The sequence below is a fragment of the Podarcis bocagei genome, assembly GCF_964188305.1.
Source record: "Podarcis bocagei genome assembly, chromosome: 18".
NCBI lineage: Eukaryota > Metazoa > Chordata > Lepidosauria > Squamata > Lacertidae > Podarcis > Podarcis bocagei.
Window position 1 is genome coordinate 1,828,089 of NC_138144.1, and position 14,968 is coordinate 1,843,056.

General features: G+C 50.2%; 1 protein-coding gene across 1 annotated transcript; it reads left to right on the forward strand.

Annotated features, from left to right (window-relative positions):
- The first annotated feature begins 2,119 nt into the window (after positions 1-2,119).
- On the forward strand, positions 2,120-13,089 carry GIPC3 (GIPC PDZ domain containing family member 3). Its single transcript, XM_081177978.1, has 6 exons — positions 2,120-2,985; positions 5,742-5,927; positions 7,678-7,858; positions 9,810-9,922; positions 11,279-11,360; positions 12,365-13,089. Exons 1-6 carry the CDS (start codon positions 2,671-2,673, stop codon positions 12,514-12,516), a joined length of 1,029 nt encoding a protein of 342 aa, XP_081034104.1. The 5' UTR covers positions 2,120-2,670; the 3' UTR covers positions 12,517-13,089.
- The last annotated feature ends 1,879 nt before the right edge of the window (positions 13,090-14,968 follow it).

Below are 14,968 nucleotides of genomic sequence, written 5' to 3' on the forward strand. Positions count from 1 at the left end.
CGATCCCCGCTCCTGCCAACCTAGCAGTTCGAAAGCACGCTAGTGCAAGTAGATAAATAGGTACCACTCCGGTGGGAAGGTATACGCCGTTTCTGTGCGCTGCTCTGGTTCGCCAGAAGCGGCTTAGTCCTGCTGGCCACATGACCCGGAAGCTGTACGCCGGCTCCCTCGGCCAGTAAAGCGAGATGAGCGCCGCAACCCCAGAGTCGGCCACGACTGGACCTAGTGGTCAGGGGTCCCTTTCCCTTTCCCTTTATCTTGGCTATGAGCCCTGGAAGCCCTGCACCCTGGCTGGCTGGCCCTTTTCCCATCTGACCTGGGAGAGTGGCGTGCGGACTGACTCCAGCTACAAAAGCCAAGGCTGTTGAACAGATTCTTAGGCTGGGGAATTGTTTATGGGGGGCTGAGAGAGCCATTGCTCTTATTGATGTTATTGTTGCATCTTTCGTTTTAGACCTTATGATTTACATGGAAACTGTTTCCGTTCGGTTGTGTACTTTTTGATGTGTTTTATTTATTGTTGACGACTTTTGTTATGTCTGTAAGTACGTAGATCTTGTCATGTTGGAAGCCGCCTTGAGCGTAGCTTCAACCATGGAAGCATACAAATAAAATTATACAGGTAGGTAGCCGTGTTGGTCTGCTGTAGTCGAAACACAATAAAGAAATTGCTTCCAGTAGCACTTTAGAGACCAACTAGACAGCATCTTAAAAAGCAGAGACATCACCTTGTCAGCAAAGGTCCGTATAGTTCAAGCTCTGGTTTTCCCAGTAGGGATGTATGGAAGTGAGAGCTGGACCATCAAGAAGGCTGATGGCCGAAGAATGGATGCTTTTGAATTCTGGTGCTGGAGGAGACTCTTGAGAGTCCCATGGACTGCAAGAAGATCCAACCTCTCCATTCTGAAGGAAATCAGCCCTGAGTGCTCACTGGAAGGACAGATCCTGAAGCTGAGGCTCCAAGACTTTGGCCACCTCATGAGAAGAGAAGACTCCCTGGGAAAGACCCTGATGTTGGGAAAGATGGAGGGCACAAGGAGAAGGGGACGACGGAGGACGAGATGGTGGGACAGTGTTCTCGAAGCTACCAGCATGAGTTTGACCAAACTGCGGGAGGCAGTGGAAGACAGGAGTGCCTGGCGCGTTCTGGTCCAGGGGGTCACGAAGAGGCGGACACCACTAAACGACTCAACAACAACAAGTTAGTTATTGGTATGACCTTTCCTGTGCATGCATACCAATATCTGAAGAAGTGTGCATGCAAATAAAATGATGATGATGATGATGACGATCACAGGAGGCGTTCAAGGGGAGTTCCTTCACCTCTTTATTCCCCCTAGAAAAACAGTACTTCCTTGCAAATCTCAGAATTGTTTGAAAGCACGGATATCTGGGACATGGAAGAACAGACAGATCTCTGTGGAAAGTGAGCAAACCATGTAAGGCCACGGCTGGATTTAGGTTTGATGAGGCCCTCAGCTCTTGAAGGTAATGGGGCCCTTTCTATGTCCAGCTGTCCTTTGTCAACAACAAACTGTCACTGTTTTTTGTGTTGAATATATGCTATATGGCGATTTATGGACCCAATAGGTATCTCAAGCCATTTGCCCATGTTGCCCTGCAACCAGTCCATGCAGAATGTCGGCACCCTATATATAGAAAGGAGCAAACCAGGGATATTTTAGGGAGCAGGCGGGGCCATGACTTACCAGGGGCCAGCAAACTTTTTCAGCAGGGGGCCGGTCCACTGTCCCCTCAGACCTTGTGGGGGCCAGACTATTTTGGGCAAGGGAAATGGACAAATTCCTATGCCCCACAAATAACCCAGAGATGCATTTAAAATAAAAGCACACATTCTACTCCTGTAAAAACACCAGGCAGGCCCCACAAATAACCCAGAGATGCATTTTATATGAAAGGACACATTCTACTCATGTAAAAACACGCCGATTCCTGGTCTGTCCGTATGCCGAATTTAGAAGGCGATTGGGCCAGATCCGATCCCCGGGCCTTAGTTTGCCCACCCGTGGCTTACACCAAAGAAGCCTACAGAAACACAAAACACTGTTGCTGTATGTAGGTTTTATTTCATTTGTTTTTTATCTTATATTTTGGAAATGTACATCCAGTTGTTTTTCCCACTTTAATCTTTCCAGGTGCCCCTAAGAGAGTGGGGCCCTCAGCTATAGCTTGTTTCGCTTATACGTAAACCCGGCACTGCCCGGTGAGGCAGAGACAATATTTCCGAAATAAAATAATGAGCAACCTGGTCTCATGTGTTCCTCCAAAGGTATATCAGGAAAAAACATCTGCTGTCCCAAGAGATGCTCGCAGCAGCAACAGCTGGGGACGGGGGATAAACAGAACCGGGAATTATTTGCAAAGGACCGTACGCTGATGGGTGCAGGGTCTGGGTGCCAGAGCCTTGCCACCCTTCCACCCCACAGCCGTGACCCCCTTCAGCTCCGACACAGCACCCTTGGGGCACAGCGTGCCTAACTGAATTCTCTGCTGGAAGGTGGGTGCGATTGGGTTTCCGGGCGCTGTGCCAAAGCCCGGCTCGCCTTACCTCTCTGCCATTCCACCTGGAGGCCACGGGCATCAATAATTCAACCGGGGCGATCGTCTCCCGTTGTCCGGGTGAGGGGGGAATGCAGGTGGGGGCCCCGAATGCTGCGTAGGGCCAAGCGACCGAGCCGGGAAGGATACGCAGAACGGCAAGGAGGGACGTCGATGGAGAACGGTGTGTCCCGGGAAACCGGGGGCTCCCAGGCCTCGTCCTCTTCCTCCGAAGGGGGCCGGGGCACCCCTGGGCAGAGCGGGGGCACCCCGGCGCCCCCTCCCCGCCAGCCCCGCGTGAGACCCCGACTCATCTTCCACACCCAGCTGGCCCACGGAAGCCCCACCGGAAAGATCGAAGGGTTCACCAATGTCAAGGAGTTGTACGCCAAAATCGCAGAGGTCTTCGACATCTCCCCCACAGAGGTGAGGCCTTTCTGGGTGGGGTGGAGAAGGAGAAATTCGGTTCGTAAGAGGAGACTCGCTTGCCCATCCGAACACCCTGTTCCATCCCCTCCAACGTTTCTCCCCTGAAAATAGGGACGTCCTATTCCATCCCCTCCAACGTTTCTCCTGTGAAAATAGGGACGTCCTATTCCATCCCCTCCAACGTTTCTCCCCTGAAAATAGGGACGTCCTATTCCATCCCCTCCAACGTTTCTCCCCTAAAAAGAGGGACATCCTATTCCATCCCCTCCAACATTTCTCCCCTGAAAATAGGGACGTCCTATTCCATCCCCTCCAACGTTTCTCCCCTGAAAATAGGGACGTCCTATTCCATCCCCTCCAACGTTTCTCCCCTGAAAATAGGGACGTCCTATTCCATCCCCTCCAACGTTTCTCCTATGAAAATAGGGACGTCCTATTCCATCCCCTCCAACGTTTCTCCCCTGAAAATAGGGACGTCCTATTCCATCCCCTCCAACTTTTCTCCCCTGAAAATAGGGACGTTCTATTCCATCCCCTCCAACGTTTCTCCCCTGAAAATAGGGACGTCCTATTCCATCCCCTCCAACGTTTCTCCTGTGAAAATAGGGACGTCCTATTCCATCCCCTCTAACGTTTCTGCCCTGAAAATAGGGACGTCCTATTCCATCCCCTCCAACATTTCTCCCCTGAAAATAGGGACGTCCTATTCCATCCCCTCCAGTGTTTCTCCCCTGAAAATAGGGACGTCCTATTCCATCCCCTCCAACATTTCTCCCCTGAAAATAGGGATGTCCTATTCCATCCCCTCCAACGTTTCTCCCCTGAAAATAGGGATGTCCTATTCCATCCCCTCCAACGTTTCTCCCGTGAAAATAGAGACGTCCTATTCCATCCCCTCCAACGTTTCTCCCGTGAAAATAGGGACGTCCTATTCCACCCCCTCCAACGTTTCTCCCCTGAAAATAGGGATGTCCTATTCCACCCCCTCCAACGTTTCTCCCCTGAAAATAGGGACGTCCTATTCCATCCCCTCCAACGTTTCTCCCCTGAAAATAGGGACGTCCTAAAGAAACGCGGGACATTCCGGGATCAAATCAGAAACCGGGACAGCTTCTGTAAACCCAGGACTGTCCCTGGAAAATAGGGACATTTGGAGGGTCTTCTGTTCTCACATGGATAACCAAGAAGCACTCTTTGAACACAAGAGCCGTCTTCCCTCCTGCAACTGGTATTCAGAAGTCTTGCTGGCTCCCCTCAAGAACGCGGCCTCTATTTTCACGGCAAGCCTTTCGCCCTCCATGCATTTATCCCATCCTCTTTTAAAGCCATCCAATTTGGTGGCCGTCCCTTGTACCCTGTGGCAGGGAGTCCCCTAGATTAACTATGTTTCACCGGCCTGGAATCTTCTGAGTTCTAGAGTCAGGAAACGCCGCTCTCTTTGGAGCTTCTCCAAATTTTGCACCCGGGTTTGATGAGGCCCTAAGCTACTGGTGGTAATGGAGCTGTTTATATGTCCAGCTGTCCTTTGTCAACAACAAATTGTCGCCGTTTTTTGTGTTGAATGTATGCTCTATGGTCATTTATGGACCTCACAGGTATCTCAAGCCATTTGCACACATTGCCGTGCAAGCAGTCCATGCGGAATGTAGGCACCCTATATATAGAAAGGAGCAAACCAGTGATATTTTAGGGAGCAGGCAGGGCCCATGACTTACATCACAGGAGCCTACACAACACAAAACACTGTTGCTGCATGTAGGTTTTATTTTACTTGTTTTTTATCTTATATTTTGGAAATGTACATCCCGGTTTTTTCCCTCTTTAAATTTTTGCGGGGCCCCCAAGAGAGCGGGGCTCTAAGCTACAGCTTGTTTTTTTAAAAAGGTAAAGGACCCCTGACAATTAAGTCCAGTTGTGGACGACTCTGGGGTTGCGGCACTCATCTCGCTTTATAGGCCGAGGGAGCCGGTGTTTATCCGCAGACAGTTTTTCCAGCAGGACTAAACCGCTTCTGGCTCATGACGGTAACCAGAGTGCATGGAAACGCCGTTTTCCTTCCCGCCGGAGTGGTACCTATTGATCTACTTGCACTTTGAGGTGCTTTCGAACTGCTAGGTTGGCAGGAGCAGGGACCGAGCAACGGGAGCTCACCCCGTAGCAGGGATTCGAACCGCCGACCTTTTGATCGGCAAGCACAAGAGGCTCTGTGGTTTAGACCACAGTGCCACCCGCGTCCCTACATAGCTTGTTTAACTTATACGTAAATCCGGCACTGTGTGTGGGTTAAACCACAGAGCCTAGGACTTGCCGATCGGAAGGTTGGCGGTTCGAATCCCTGCCACAGGGTGAGCTCCCATTGCTCAGTCCCTGCTCCTGCCAACCTAGCAGTTCGAAAGCACGTCAAAGTGCAAGTAGATAAATAGGTACCACTCCGGCGGAAAGGTAAAAGGCATTTCCGTGCGCTGCTCTGGTTCGCCAGAAGCGGCTCAGTCCTGCTGGCCACATGACCCGGAAGCTGGACGCCGGCTCCCTCGGCCAGTAAAGCGAGATGAGCGCCACAACTCCAGAGTCAGCCGCGACTGGATCTAACGGTCAGGGGTCCCTTTACCTTTATCCTGAACCCTTTTTGCTTCTCTCCCTCCGCAACCCCCTTTTGTCTCCCTCACCTCTTTTTCGACATCCCCATCCCAACCCCTTACTGGCCAACCCTACCGGGGAGAAAACCTTAAGCGTGGATCCGTTTTCTCCCCCAGATCCTTTTCTGCACCCTGAACACTCACAAGGTGGACATGCAGAAACTTCTCGGAGGCCAGATCGGTTTGGAGGATTTCATCTTTGCCCACATCCGCGGCGAGACGAAAGAGGTGGAGGTGACGAAGACGGAGGATGCTCTGGGTCTCACCATCACAGATAACGGGGCCGGATGTGCCTTCATCAAGGTCAGGATGAGGCCAGACAAGGTCATGTCGGGAGATCTGAGTAGCTGAAAATGCAACTTTTCCTCCTTGTACACATTATTATTATTATTATTATTATTATTATTATTATTACATCCATTTTATTTATTTATACTTTATGTACGGTGGTACCTCAGGTTAAGTACTTAATTCATTCCGGAGGTCCGTACTTAACCTGAAACTGTTCTTAACCTGAAGCACCACTTTAGCTAATGGGGCCCCCTGCTGCTGCCGCGCCTCCGGAGCACGATTTCTGTTCTCATCCTGAAGCAAAGTTTGATACGATACGATATCTTTATTGTCATTGTCCCATGCAGAACAATGAAATTGAAAAACTACATAAAACTACATAAAACTACCACAAAACTACATAAAACTACCACAAAACTACATAAAACTACTACAAAACTACATAAAACATTCAAAAACCCCTAGGTTCTTAACCTAAAGCACTATTTCTGGGTTAGTGCAGTCTGTAACCTGAAGCGTATGTAACCTGAAGCGTATGTAACCCGAGGTACCATTGTATTATTATTAAATCCATTTTATTTATTTATACGTTATGTATTTATTTATACTTTTGATTTCACTCGTTTATGCATTTCACAGTGGTACCTTGGTTTTCAAACTTAATCCAGTCCGGAAGTCCGTGCCAAAACCAAAGCGTTCTAAAACCGAGGCACGCTTTCCCATAGAAAGGAATGAAAAAAAAAATAATCTGTTCCAGACTTTTAAAAACAACCCCTAAAACAGCCATTGAACATGGATTTTGCTATCTAACGAGACCACTGGTCCATAAAATGAAAGCGATAAACAATGCACTGCAGTCACACAGTCAATCCATCAGTAGCCGGACTGGGTCCCACGCAGTCACAAAAACAAAACGAAAAGAGCCACAAAAACAAAAATGCAAAATAAATAGCAAAAACAAACAGCGTAACACTCAAATCAGAAGTGTAACACTCAAAACGGAGCACGTTCGGCTTCTGAAAAAAGTTCACAAACCGGAACACTTCCTTCCGGGTTTGCAGTGTTTGGGTTCCAGGTTGTTTGGGTACAAAGGCGTTGGAGAACCAAGGGACCGCTGTACATATCATTTTCAGGTAATTTGTGCTTTTGAAGTCCGACAGGCCGTGTCTCTTAAAGGAGACGGCACGCCAGAACTTTAGCTGAAGGTGCATGCGCTCCCTTAACCTTGTTGTTGTGTAGTCATTTAGTCGTGTCCGCCTCTTTGTGACCCCCTGGACCAGAACACGCCAGGCCCTCCTGTCTTCCACTGCCTCCCGCAGTTTGGTCAAACTCATGCTGGTAGCTTCGAGAACACTGTCCCACCATCTCGTCCTCCGTCGTCCCCTTCTCCTTGTGCCCTCCATCTTTCCCAACACCAGGGTCTTTTCCAGGGAGTCTTCTCTTCTCCTGAGGTGGCCAAAGTCTTGGAGCCTCAGCTTCAGGATCTGTCCTTCCAGTGAGCACTCAGGGCTGATTTCCTTCCGAATGGAGAGGTTTGATCTCCTTGCAGTCCATGGGACTCTCAAGAGTCTCCTCCAGCACCAGAATCCAAAAGCATCCATTCTTCGGCCATCAGCCTTCTTGATGGTCCAGCTCTCACTTCCATACATCACTACGGGGACAACCAGAGCTTTAACTATACGGACCTTTGTTGGCAAGGTAATGCCTCTGCTTTTTAAGATGCTGTCTAGGTTTGTCATTGCTTTTCTCCCTTAACCTACAGCGCATCAAAGAAGGCAGCATTATCAACCGCATCCCAGTCGTGTGCGTCGGAGACAGCATCGAGGCCATCAACGACCAAACCATCGTCGGGTGCCGCCACTACGAAGTTGCCAAGATGTTGCGTGAGATGCCGAAAGCCCAGCCCTTCACCCTGCGCCTCGTGGAGCCGAAAAGGGCCTTTGGTGAGTTGGGGGGGGGAGAGGAAGACCCCCCCCCTCAAAGGGGCTGGGGAGAGGAAGCAGCCGGGGTGTGTGTGGATTTTGCACAGGGGTAGAAAGGGACGCAGGTGGCGCTGTGGGTTAAATCACAGAGCCTAGGACTTGTCGATCAGAAGGTCAGCGGTTCGAATCCCCACGACGGGGTGAGCTCTCGTTGCTTGGTCCCTGCTCCTGCCCACCTAACAGTTCGAAACCCCCTCAAAGTGCAAGTAGATAAATAGGTACCGCTCCGGCGGGAAGGTAAACGGTGTTTCCGTGCGCTGCTCTGGTTCGCCAGAAGCGGCTTAGTCCTGCTGGCCACATGACCCGGAAGCTGTACACCAGTTCCCTCGGCCAATAAAGCGAGATGAGCGCCGCAACCCCAGAGTCGGCCACGAATGAACCTAATGGTCAGGGGTCCCTTTACCTAGACCTCAGCCTCCAGTGTACTTGGGAATGGCTGGTCCTTAATGTGCCCCTGAAGGACCAGGTGTGCAGCCTGGGAGTCATTTTGTACTCACAGCTGTCCATGGAGGCGCAGGTCAGTTCAGTGTCCAGGGCAGATGTCTACCAGCTCCACCTGGTACGCAGGATGAGACCCTCCCTGCCTGCGGACTGTCTGGCCAGAGTGGTGCATGCTCTGGTTATCTCCCGCTTGGACTACTGCCATGCGCTCTACATGGGGCTCCCTTGGAAGGTGACCCGGAAACTACAACTAATCCAGAATGTGGCAGCCAGACTGGTGACTGGGAGCGGCCGCCAAGACCACATAACACCAGTCCTGAAAGATGTACATTGGCTCCCAGGACATTTCCGAGCACAATTCAAAGTGTTGGTGCTGACCTTGAAAGCCCTAAACGGCCCAGTATACATGAAGGAGCGTCTCCACCCCAGTCCATCTCTGAGGGTCTTCTGGTGGTTCCCTCACTGCGAGAAGTGAGGTTACAGGGAACCAGGCAGAGGGCCTTCTTGGTGGTGGCGCCCGCCTTGTGGAACACCCTTCCATCAGATGTCAAGGAGAAAAACAACTACATGACTTTAAGAAGTGATCTGAAGTCAGCCCTGATTAGGGAAGCTTTTAATGTTTAATAGTTATTGTATTTTAGTGTTTTGTTGGAAGCCGCCCAGAGTGGCTGGGGAAACCCAACCAGATGGACGGGGTATAAATTATTATTAGCATCTCCAAGTTGGGCTCGGAAGGTCCCCTAGTCCAAAACCCCGCAAATCCGAGGACCCCCCAAATGTTCCAAAGAGTGAGCCGGGGGCCGTGCAATATTCCACAGCGACATGCGCACCCTTGATGCGACCGTGTTGTGCATAGCTGTCAAGCGTCCCTTATTTGGCGGGACAGTCCCTTATCCCAGCGCCATGTCCAGCTGCTGTCCCTTATTGATAATGTCCCTTAAATAAGCTACTGAAAGTAATGGGGCGCTTTGTATATCCAGCTGTCCTTTGTCAACAACAAATTGTTGCTGTTTTTTTTGTGTTGAATATATACCACATGGTAATTTATGGACCTAATACGTATCTAAAGCCATTTGCACGCAACAAGATATGTATTCTATCAAAGTACCGTATTTTTTGCACCATAACACTCACTTTTTTCCTCCTAGAAAGTAAGGGGAAATGTCTGTGCGTGTTATGGAGGGAATGCCTACGGGTGGCATGCCTACGGATTTTCCTCCTCTAAAAACTACATGCGTGTTATGGTCGGGTGCGTGTTATAGAGCGAAAAATACGGTAATTGTTGATCCCTTAATTTTGGCTGCTGATCCCTTATTTTCGAGGCCGCTGGTCCCTTATTTTCAAATCTGTAAGTTGACAGCTATGGTGTTGTGCAGAGTGCGAGTTAGACAGGGGCTGGCCAGAAACAGAACTGAGTCTGTCAATCCAATCTAACTTATCGAAACGATGCCCTCCTTTTTCTGCTTTCTAGACATGATCAGCCAGAGAACACGAAGCAACAAAGTGGCCAGCGAGGGGAAAGTCGCCAGCGGAAAGGAGACACTGCGGCTACGATCGAAGGGCAGCGCTACCTTGGAGGAGGCGGTGAGCCAGTCCTGGTTCCGGTTTTGGTCTGCGGTTCGTCCCGGCTTCAGCGGTGTCAAAACAGCTCCTTGCCAAGGGTGCAAGAGAGCTTAGCCACGCCTCTCCTTCTGTCCCAGCCCTTTCCATATGTTTTTCTCCCACTGCTTTCCCGTAAAATTGCAGAATTGTAAATTGGGAACCGGCCCCATCTGGTCCAGGCATCCCCAAACTCAGCCCTCCAGATGTTTTGGGACTACAATTCCCATCATCCCTGACCACTGTCCTGTTAGCTAGTGTTGTAAATGTTTCTTCCGTGAAAATAGGGACGTCCTATTCCACCCCCTCCAACGTTTCTCCTGTGAAAATAGGGACGTCCTATTCCATCCCCTCCAACGTTTCTCCCCTGAAAAGAGGGACGTCCTATTCCATCCCCTCCAACATTTCTCCCCTGAAAATAGGGACGTCCTTTTCCATCCCCTCCAACGTTTCTCCCTTGAAAATAGGGACGTCCTATTCCATCCCCTCCAACGTTTCTCCCCTGAAAATAGGGACGTCCTTTTCCATCCCCTCCAACGTTTCTCCCCTGAAAATAGGGACGTCCTATTCCACCCCCTCCAACGTTTCTCCCCTGAAAAGAGGGACGTCCTATTCCATCCCCTCCAACATTTCTCCCTTGAAAATAGGGACGTCCTATTCCACCCCCTCCAACGTTTCTCCCCTGAAAAGAGGGACATCCTATTCCATCCCCTCCAACATTTCTCTCCTGAAAATAGGGACGTCCTATTCCACCCCCTCCAACGTTTCTCCCATGAAAATAGGGACGTCCTATTCCATCCCCTCCAACGTTTCTCCCCTGAAAAGAGGGACATCCTATTCCGTCCCCTCCAACGTTTCTCCCCTGAAAAGAGGGACATCCTATTCCATCCCCTCCAACATTTCTCTCCTGAAAATAGGGACGTCCTATTCCACCCCCTCCAACGTTTCTCCCATGAAAATAGGGACGTCCTATTCCGTCCCCTCCAACGTTTCTCTCCTGAAAATAGGGACGTCCTATTCCACCCCCTCCAACGTTTCTCCCCTGAAAATAGAGACATCCTATTCCATCCCCTCCAACATTTCTCCAGTGAATATAGCAAAAGCAGGATATTATGGGATCAAAACAGAAACCGGGACGGCTTCTGTAAATCCAAGACTTTCCCTGAAAAACAGGGACACTTGTAGGGTCTGCAAGGTCCACCGCATATGACACAACGCCCCCCCCCCCGCATTTCCCAACCCTTGTTTGATACACGACATATTCTGGGACTTTGCTCACCCATCCCAAGCCACGGCCTGGGGGGCCACGAAGCTGACCTCCCCCCGTTTTCCCGCTTGTAGCCCAGCGAGTGCGAGGAGGAAGCCGCCGGGAAAGTCGACGACCTCCTGGAGAGTTACATGGGGATCCGAGACGTGGAACTGGGTGAGTGGAGAGGGGCAGGTCTCCTGACCTCTGAGACCCCTGGAGCGTCGGTCAGCCCAGGAGTGGGGGGCTGCCATCCTGAGCTGGGTGGGACAACGGACCTGGGAGAGAGCTGGGTTCAGATTCTGCCATGCATCAGAAGTTCAGCGGTTCGAATCCCCGCAATGACGGAGTGAGCTCCCGTTGCTCAGTCCCTGCTCCTGCCAACCTAGCAATTCGAAAGCACACCAGTGCAAGTAGATAAATAGGAACCGCTCCGGCGGGAAGGTAAATGGTGTTTCCGTGCGCTGCTCTAATTCGCCAGAAGCGGCTTAGTCCTGCTGGCCACATGACCCGGAAGCTGTACGCCGGCTCCCTCGGCCAATAAAGCGAGATGAGCGCTGCAACCCCAGAGCCGGCCACCAGTGGACCTAATGGTCAGGGGTCCCTTTACTTTTACCATTGCAGACTCATGGTTTATATACTGAACGTATGTGTTTGCCTTGTACATTTATGTATATATATATGTGTGTATACACACACACACACACACACCGTATTTTTTGCTCTATAAGACTCACCTTTTCCCCTCCTGAAAAGTAAGGGGAAATGTGTGTGCGTCTTATGGAGCGAATGCAGGCTGCGCAGCTATCCCAGAAGCCAGAACAGCAAGAGGGATTGCTGCTTTCACTGCGCAGCGCTCCCTCTTGCTGTTCTGGCTTCTGAGACTCAGAATATTTTTCTTCTTGTTTTCCTCCTCCAAAAACTAGGTGCGTCTTGTGGTCTGGTGCATCTGATAGAGCGAAAAATACGGTGAGAGATATACACACACACACACACACACACACACACACACACACATATATGACCTTAGAATTCCTATAACAAAAGAATAGTAGAGTCGGAATGGGGGGCACCCCACGGTCATCTAGTCTGACCCGCTGCAACGCAGGGCTCTTAACGCCCCTGAATGGTAAATATGGCCATGGGAAACTTCTCTGGTGCCCCCCTTTCGTGTCTTGCAGCCTCGAGCATGGTGGAAATGGCCAAGGGACGGCAGGGCTCCGAAGATTTCGCCCGCGGCCTGGATCTCCTTCTGGGGGAGTTTGCCTTCCCAGAAGAATTTGTCACCGAAGTCTGGAGAACCATCTGTGAGGCCAAGGGGAGCCCCAAGTAGAGGCGAAGATCTTCTGTCTCTCCATCCTTATCTCCCTTCCGCTAGGCTTCCTGCGCCTCTTATGCCGGCCGGTTTTTTTAAAGGTCTTTGTTTTCCATCCAGACACACAAACTCGTTTTTCTCTTTCTTTTTTTAAGAAAGGAAAGAAAAGCGGAATTAATCTGCAGCTCCTGTTGGTTCGTTTTTTAAAGAAGCGCCCATCTCGTACCCTCCGATGAAAACAGGGACGTCCTATTCCATCATAATACAGTGGTACCTCGGGTTAAGTACTTAATTCGTTCCGGAGGTCCGTTCTTAACCTGAAACTGTTCTTAACCTGAAGCACCACTTTAGCTAATGGGGCCTCCCGCTGCCACTGCTGTGCAGTTTCTGTTCTCATCCTGAAGCAAAGTTCTTAACCTGAAGCACTATTTCTGGGTGAGCGGAGTCTGTAACCTGAAGCGTCTGTAACCCGAGGCACCACTGTAATAGTAATAGTTTTATTATCTATACCAAGGCTGAGTTGCCCCAGCTACTCTGGGCAACTTCCAGCATATATAAAAACATAATAAAACGTGAAACTTTTAAAACTTCCCTGTACAGGATGTCTTCTAAAGGTTTTCGAGTTACTTATCTCCTTGGCTCAGGGGTCGCATAACTCCATCCCCTCCAACATTTCTCCCCTGAAAATAGGGACGTCCTATTCCATCCCCTCCAACGTTTCTCCCCTGAAAATGGGGACGTCCTATTCCATCCCCTCCAACATTTCTCAGTGAAAATAGGGATGCCCTATTCCATCCCCTCCAACGTTTCTCCCCTGAAAATAGGGACGTCCTATTCCATCCCCTCCAACGTTTCTCCTGTGAAAATAGGGACGTCCTATTCCATCTCCTCCAACGTTTCTCCCCTGAAAATAGGGACGTCCTATTCCATCCCCTCCAACGTTTCTCCCCTGAAAAGAGGGACGTCCTATTCCATCCCCTCCAACGTTTCTCCCCTGAAAAGAGGGACGTCCTATTCCATCCCCTCCAACGTTTCTCCCCTGAAAATGGGGACGTCCTATTCCATCCCCTCCAACGTTTCTCCCCTGAAAATGGGGACGTCCTATTCCACCCCCTCCAACGTTTCTCCTGTGAAAATAGGGACGTCCTATTCCATCTCCTCCAACGTTTCTCCCATGAAAATAGGGACGTCCTATTCCATCCCCTCCAACGTTTCTCCTGTGAAAAGAGGGACGTCCTATTCCACCCCCTCCAACGTTTCTCCTGTGAAAATAGGGACGTCCTATTCCATCTCCTCCAACGTTTCTCCTGTGAAAATAGGGACGTCCTATTCCATCCCCTCCAACGTTTCTCCCCTGAAAATAGGGACGTCCTATTCCATCCGCTCCAACGTTTCTCCCGTGAAAATAGGGACGTCCTATTCCATCCCCTCCAACGTTTCTCCCGTGAAAATAGGGACGTCCTATTCCATCCCCTCCAACGTTTCTCCCGTGAAAATAGGGACGTCCCATTCCATCCCCTCCAACGTTTATCCCCTGAAAATAGGGACGTCCCATTCCATCCCCTCCAACGTTTATCCCCTGAAAATAGGGACGTCCCATTCCATCCCCTCCAACGTTTCTCCCCTGAAAATAGGGACGTCCTATTCCATCCCCTCCAATGTTTCTCCTGTGAAAATAGGGGCGTCCTATTCCATCACCTCCAACGTTTCTCCCCTGAAAATAGGGATGCCCTATTCCATCCCCTCCAACGTTTCTCCCCTGAAAATGGGGACGTTCTGGGACCAAATCGGAAACTGGGGTGGCTTTTGTAAATCCAGAACTGTCCCTTGAATATAGGAGGGTCTGAGATCTTTTCCGGGAAGGCTGTGCTTTGCTGATCCATGCATTTTCTTCACCCCAATGCCGGTAACACAAACATTTCCACAAAGGACATGTGTGTCCCACACCCCTGCCCCCAAAATGGACCTCCACAGACCACCTTATTTTGTGAGGCTCCCCACCCCCCGTGCTCAGGTCTACACGAACCCGAACCTCAGCCCCATCGCTCACCTGCCCTGTTTTTTTTGCAGCAAAGCTTCACGTTAATGAAAAACCAGCATCGTAATTAAAAAATAAAAGGTAACGTCAACACTAATTTTTCTCAGAAGGAAGCCTTTCAGCCTTCCGGAAGTCACCTCTCCTGCCTTTGACTGCGATGTACATAAAGTTTTGTTGCTTTGTTTTTGGAATAATTAAAAAGTTATTTAAAAACCATTTCTTTTTTTTAAGAAAAGAAGGGGCATCGTTTCTACAAGGGCTGTGACGCTCAGTAGGCAGAGCACCTGCCGTGCGTGCAAAAGGTCCCGGGTGCAAGATAATAGCATCTCCCAGGAAGGTTCGGAGAGATGCGTCGGATAGCCTGGAAACCTGGAGAGATGCTGCCGGACCGTGCAGACAGCCCAGGGCTACGTGGACTGGTGGTTTTCTCTT

What these genes read in the sequence shown, in the direction of transcription:
- GIPC3 (XM_081177978.1), top strand. Translation starts at nt 2,671, where the DNA reads ATGCTGCGTAGGGCCAAGCGACCGAGCCGGGAAGGATACGCAGAACGG. An exon ending in CCGGATGTGCCTTCATCAAG is followed by an intron (nt 5,928 to 7,677) that starts GTCAGGATGAGG and finishes CTTAACCTACAG; the next exon opens with CGCATCAAAGAAGGCAGCAT. An exon ending in GATCCGAGACGTGGAACTGG is followed by an intron (nt 11,361 to 12,364) that starts GTGAGTGGAGAG and finishes CGTGTCTTGCAG; the next exon opens with CCTCGAGCATGGTGGAAATG.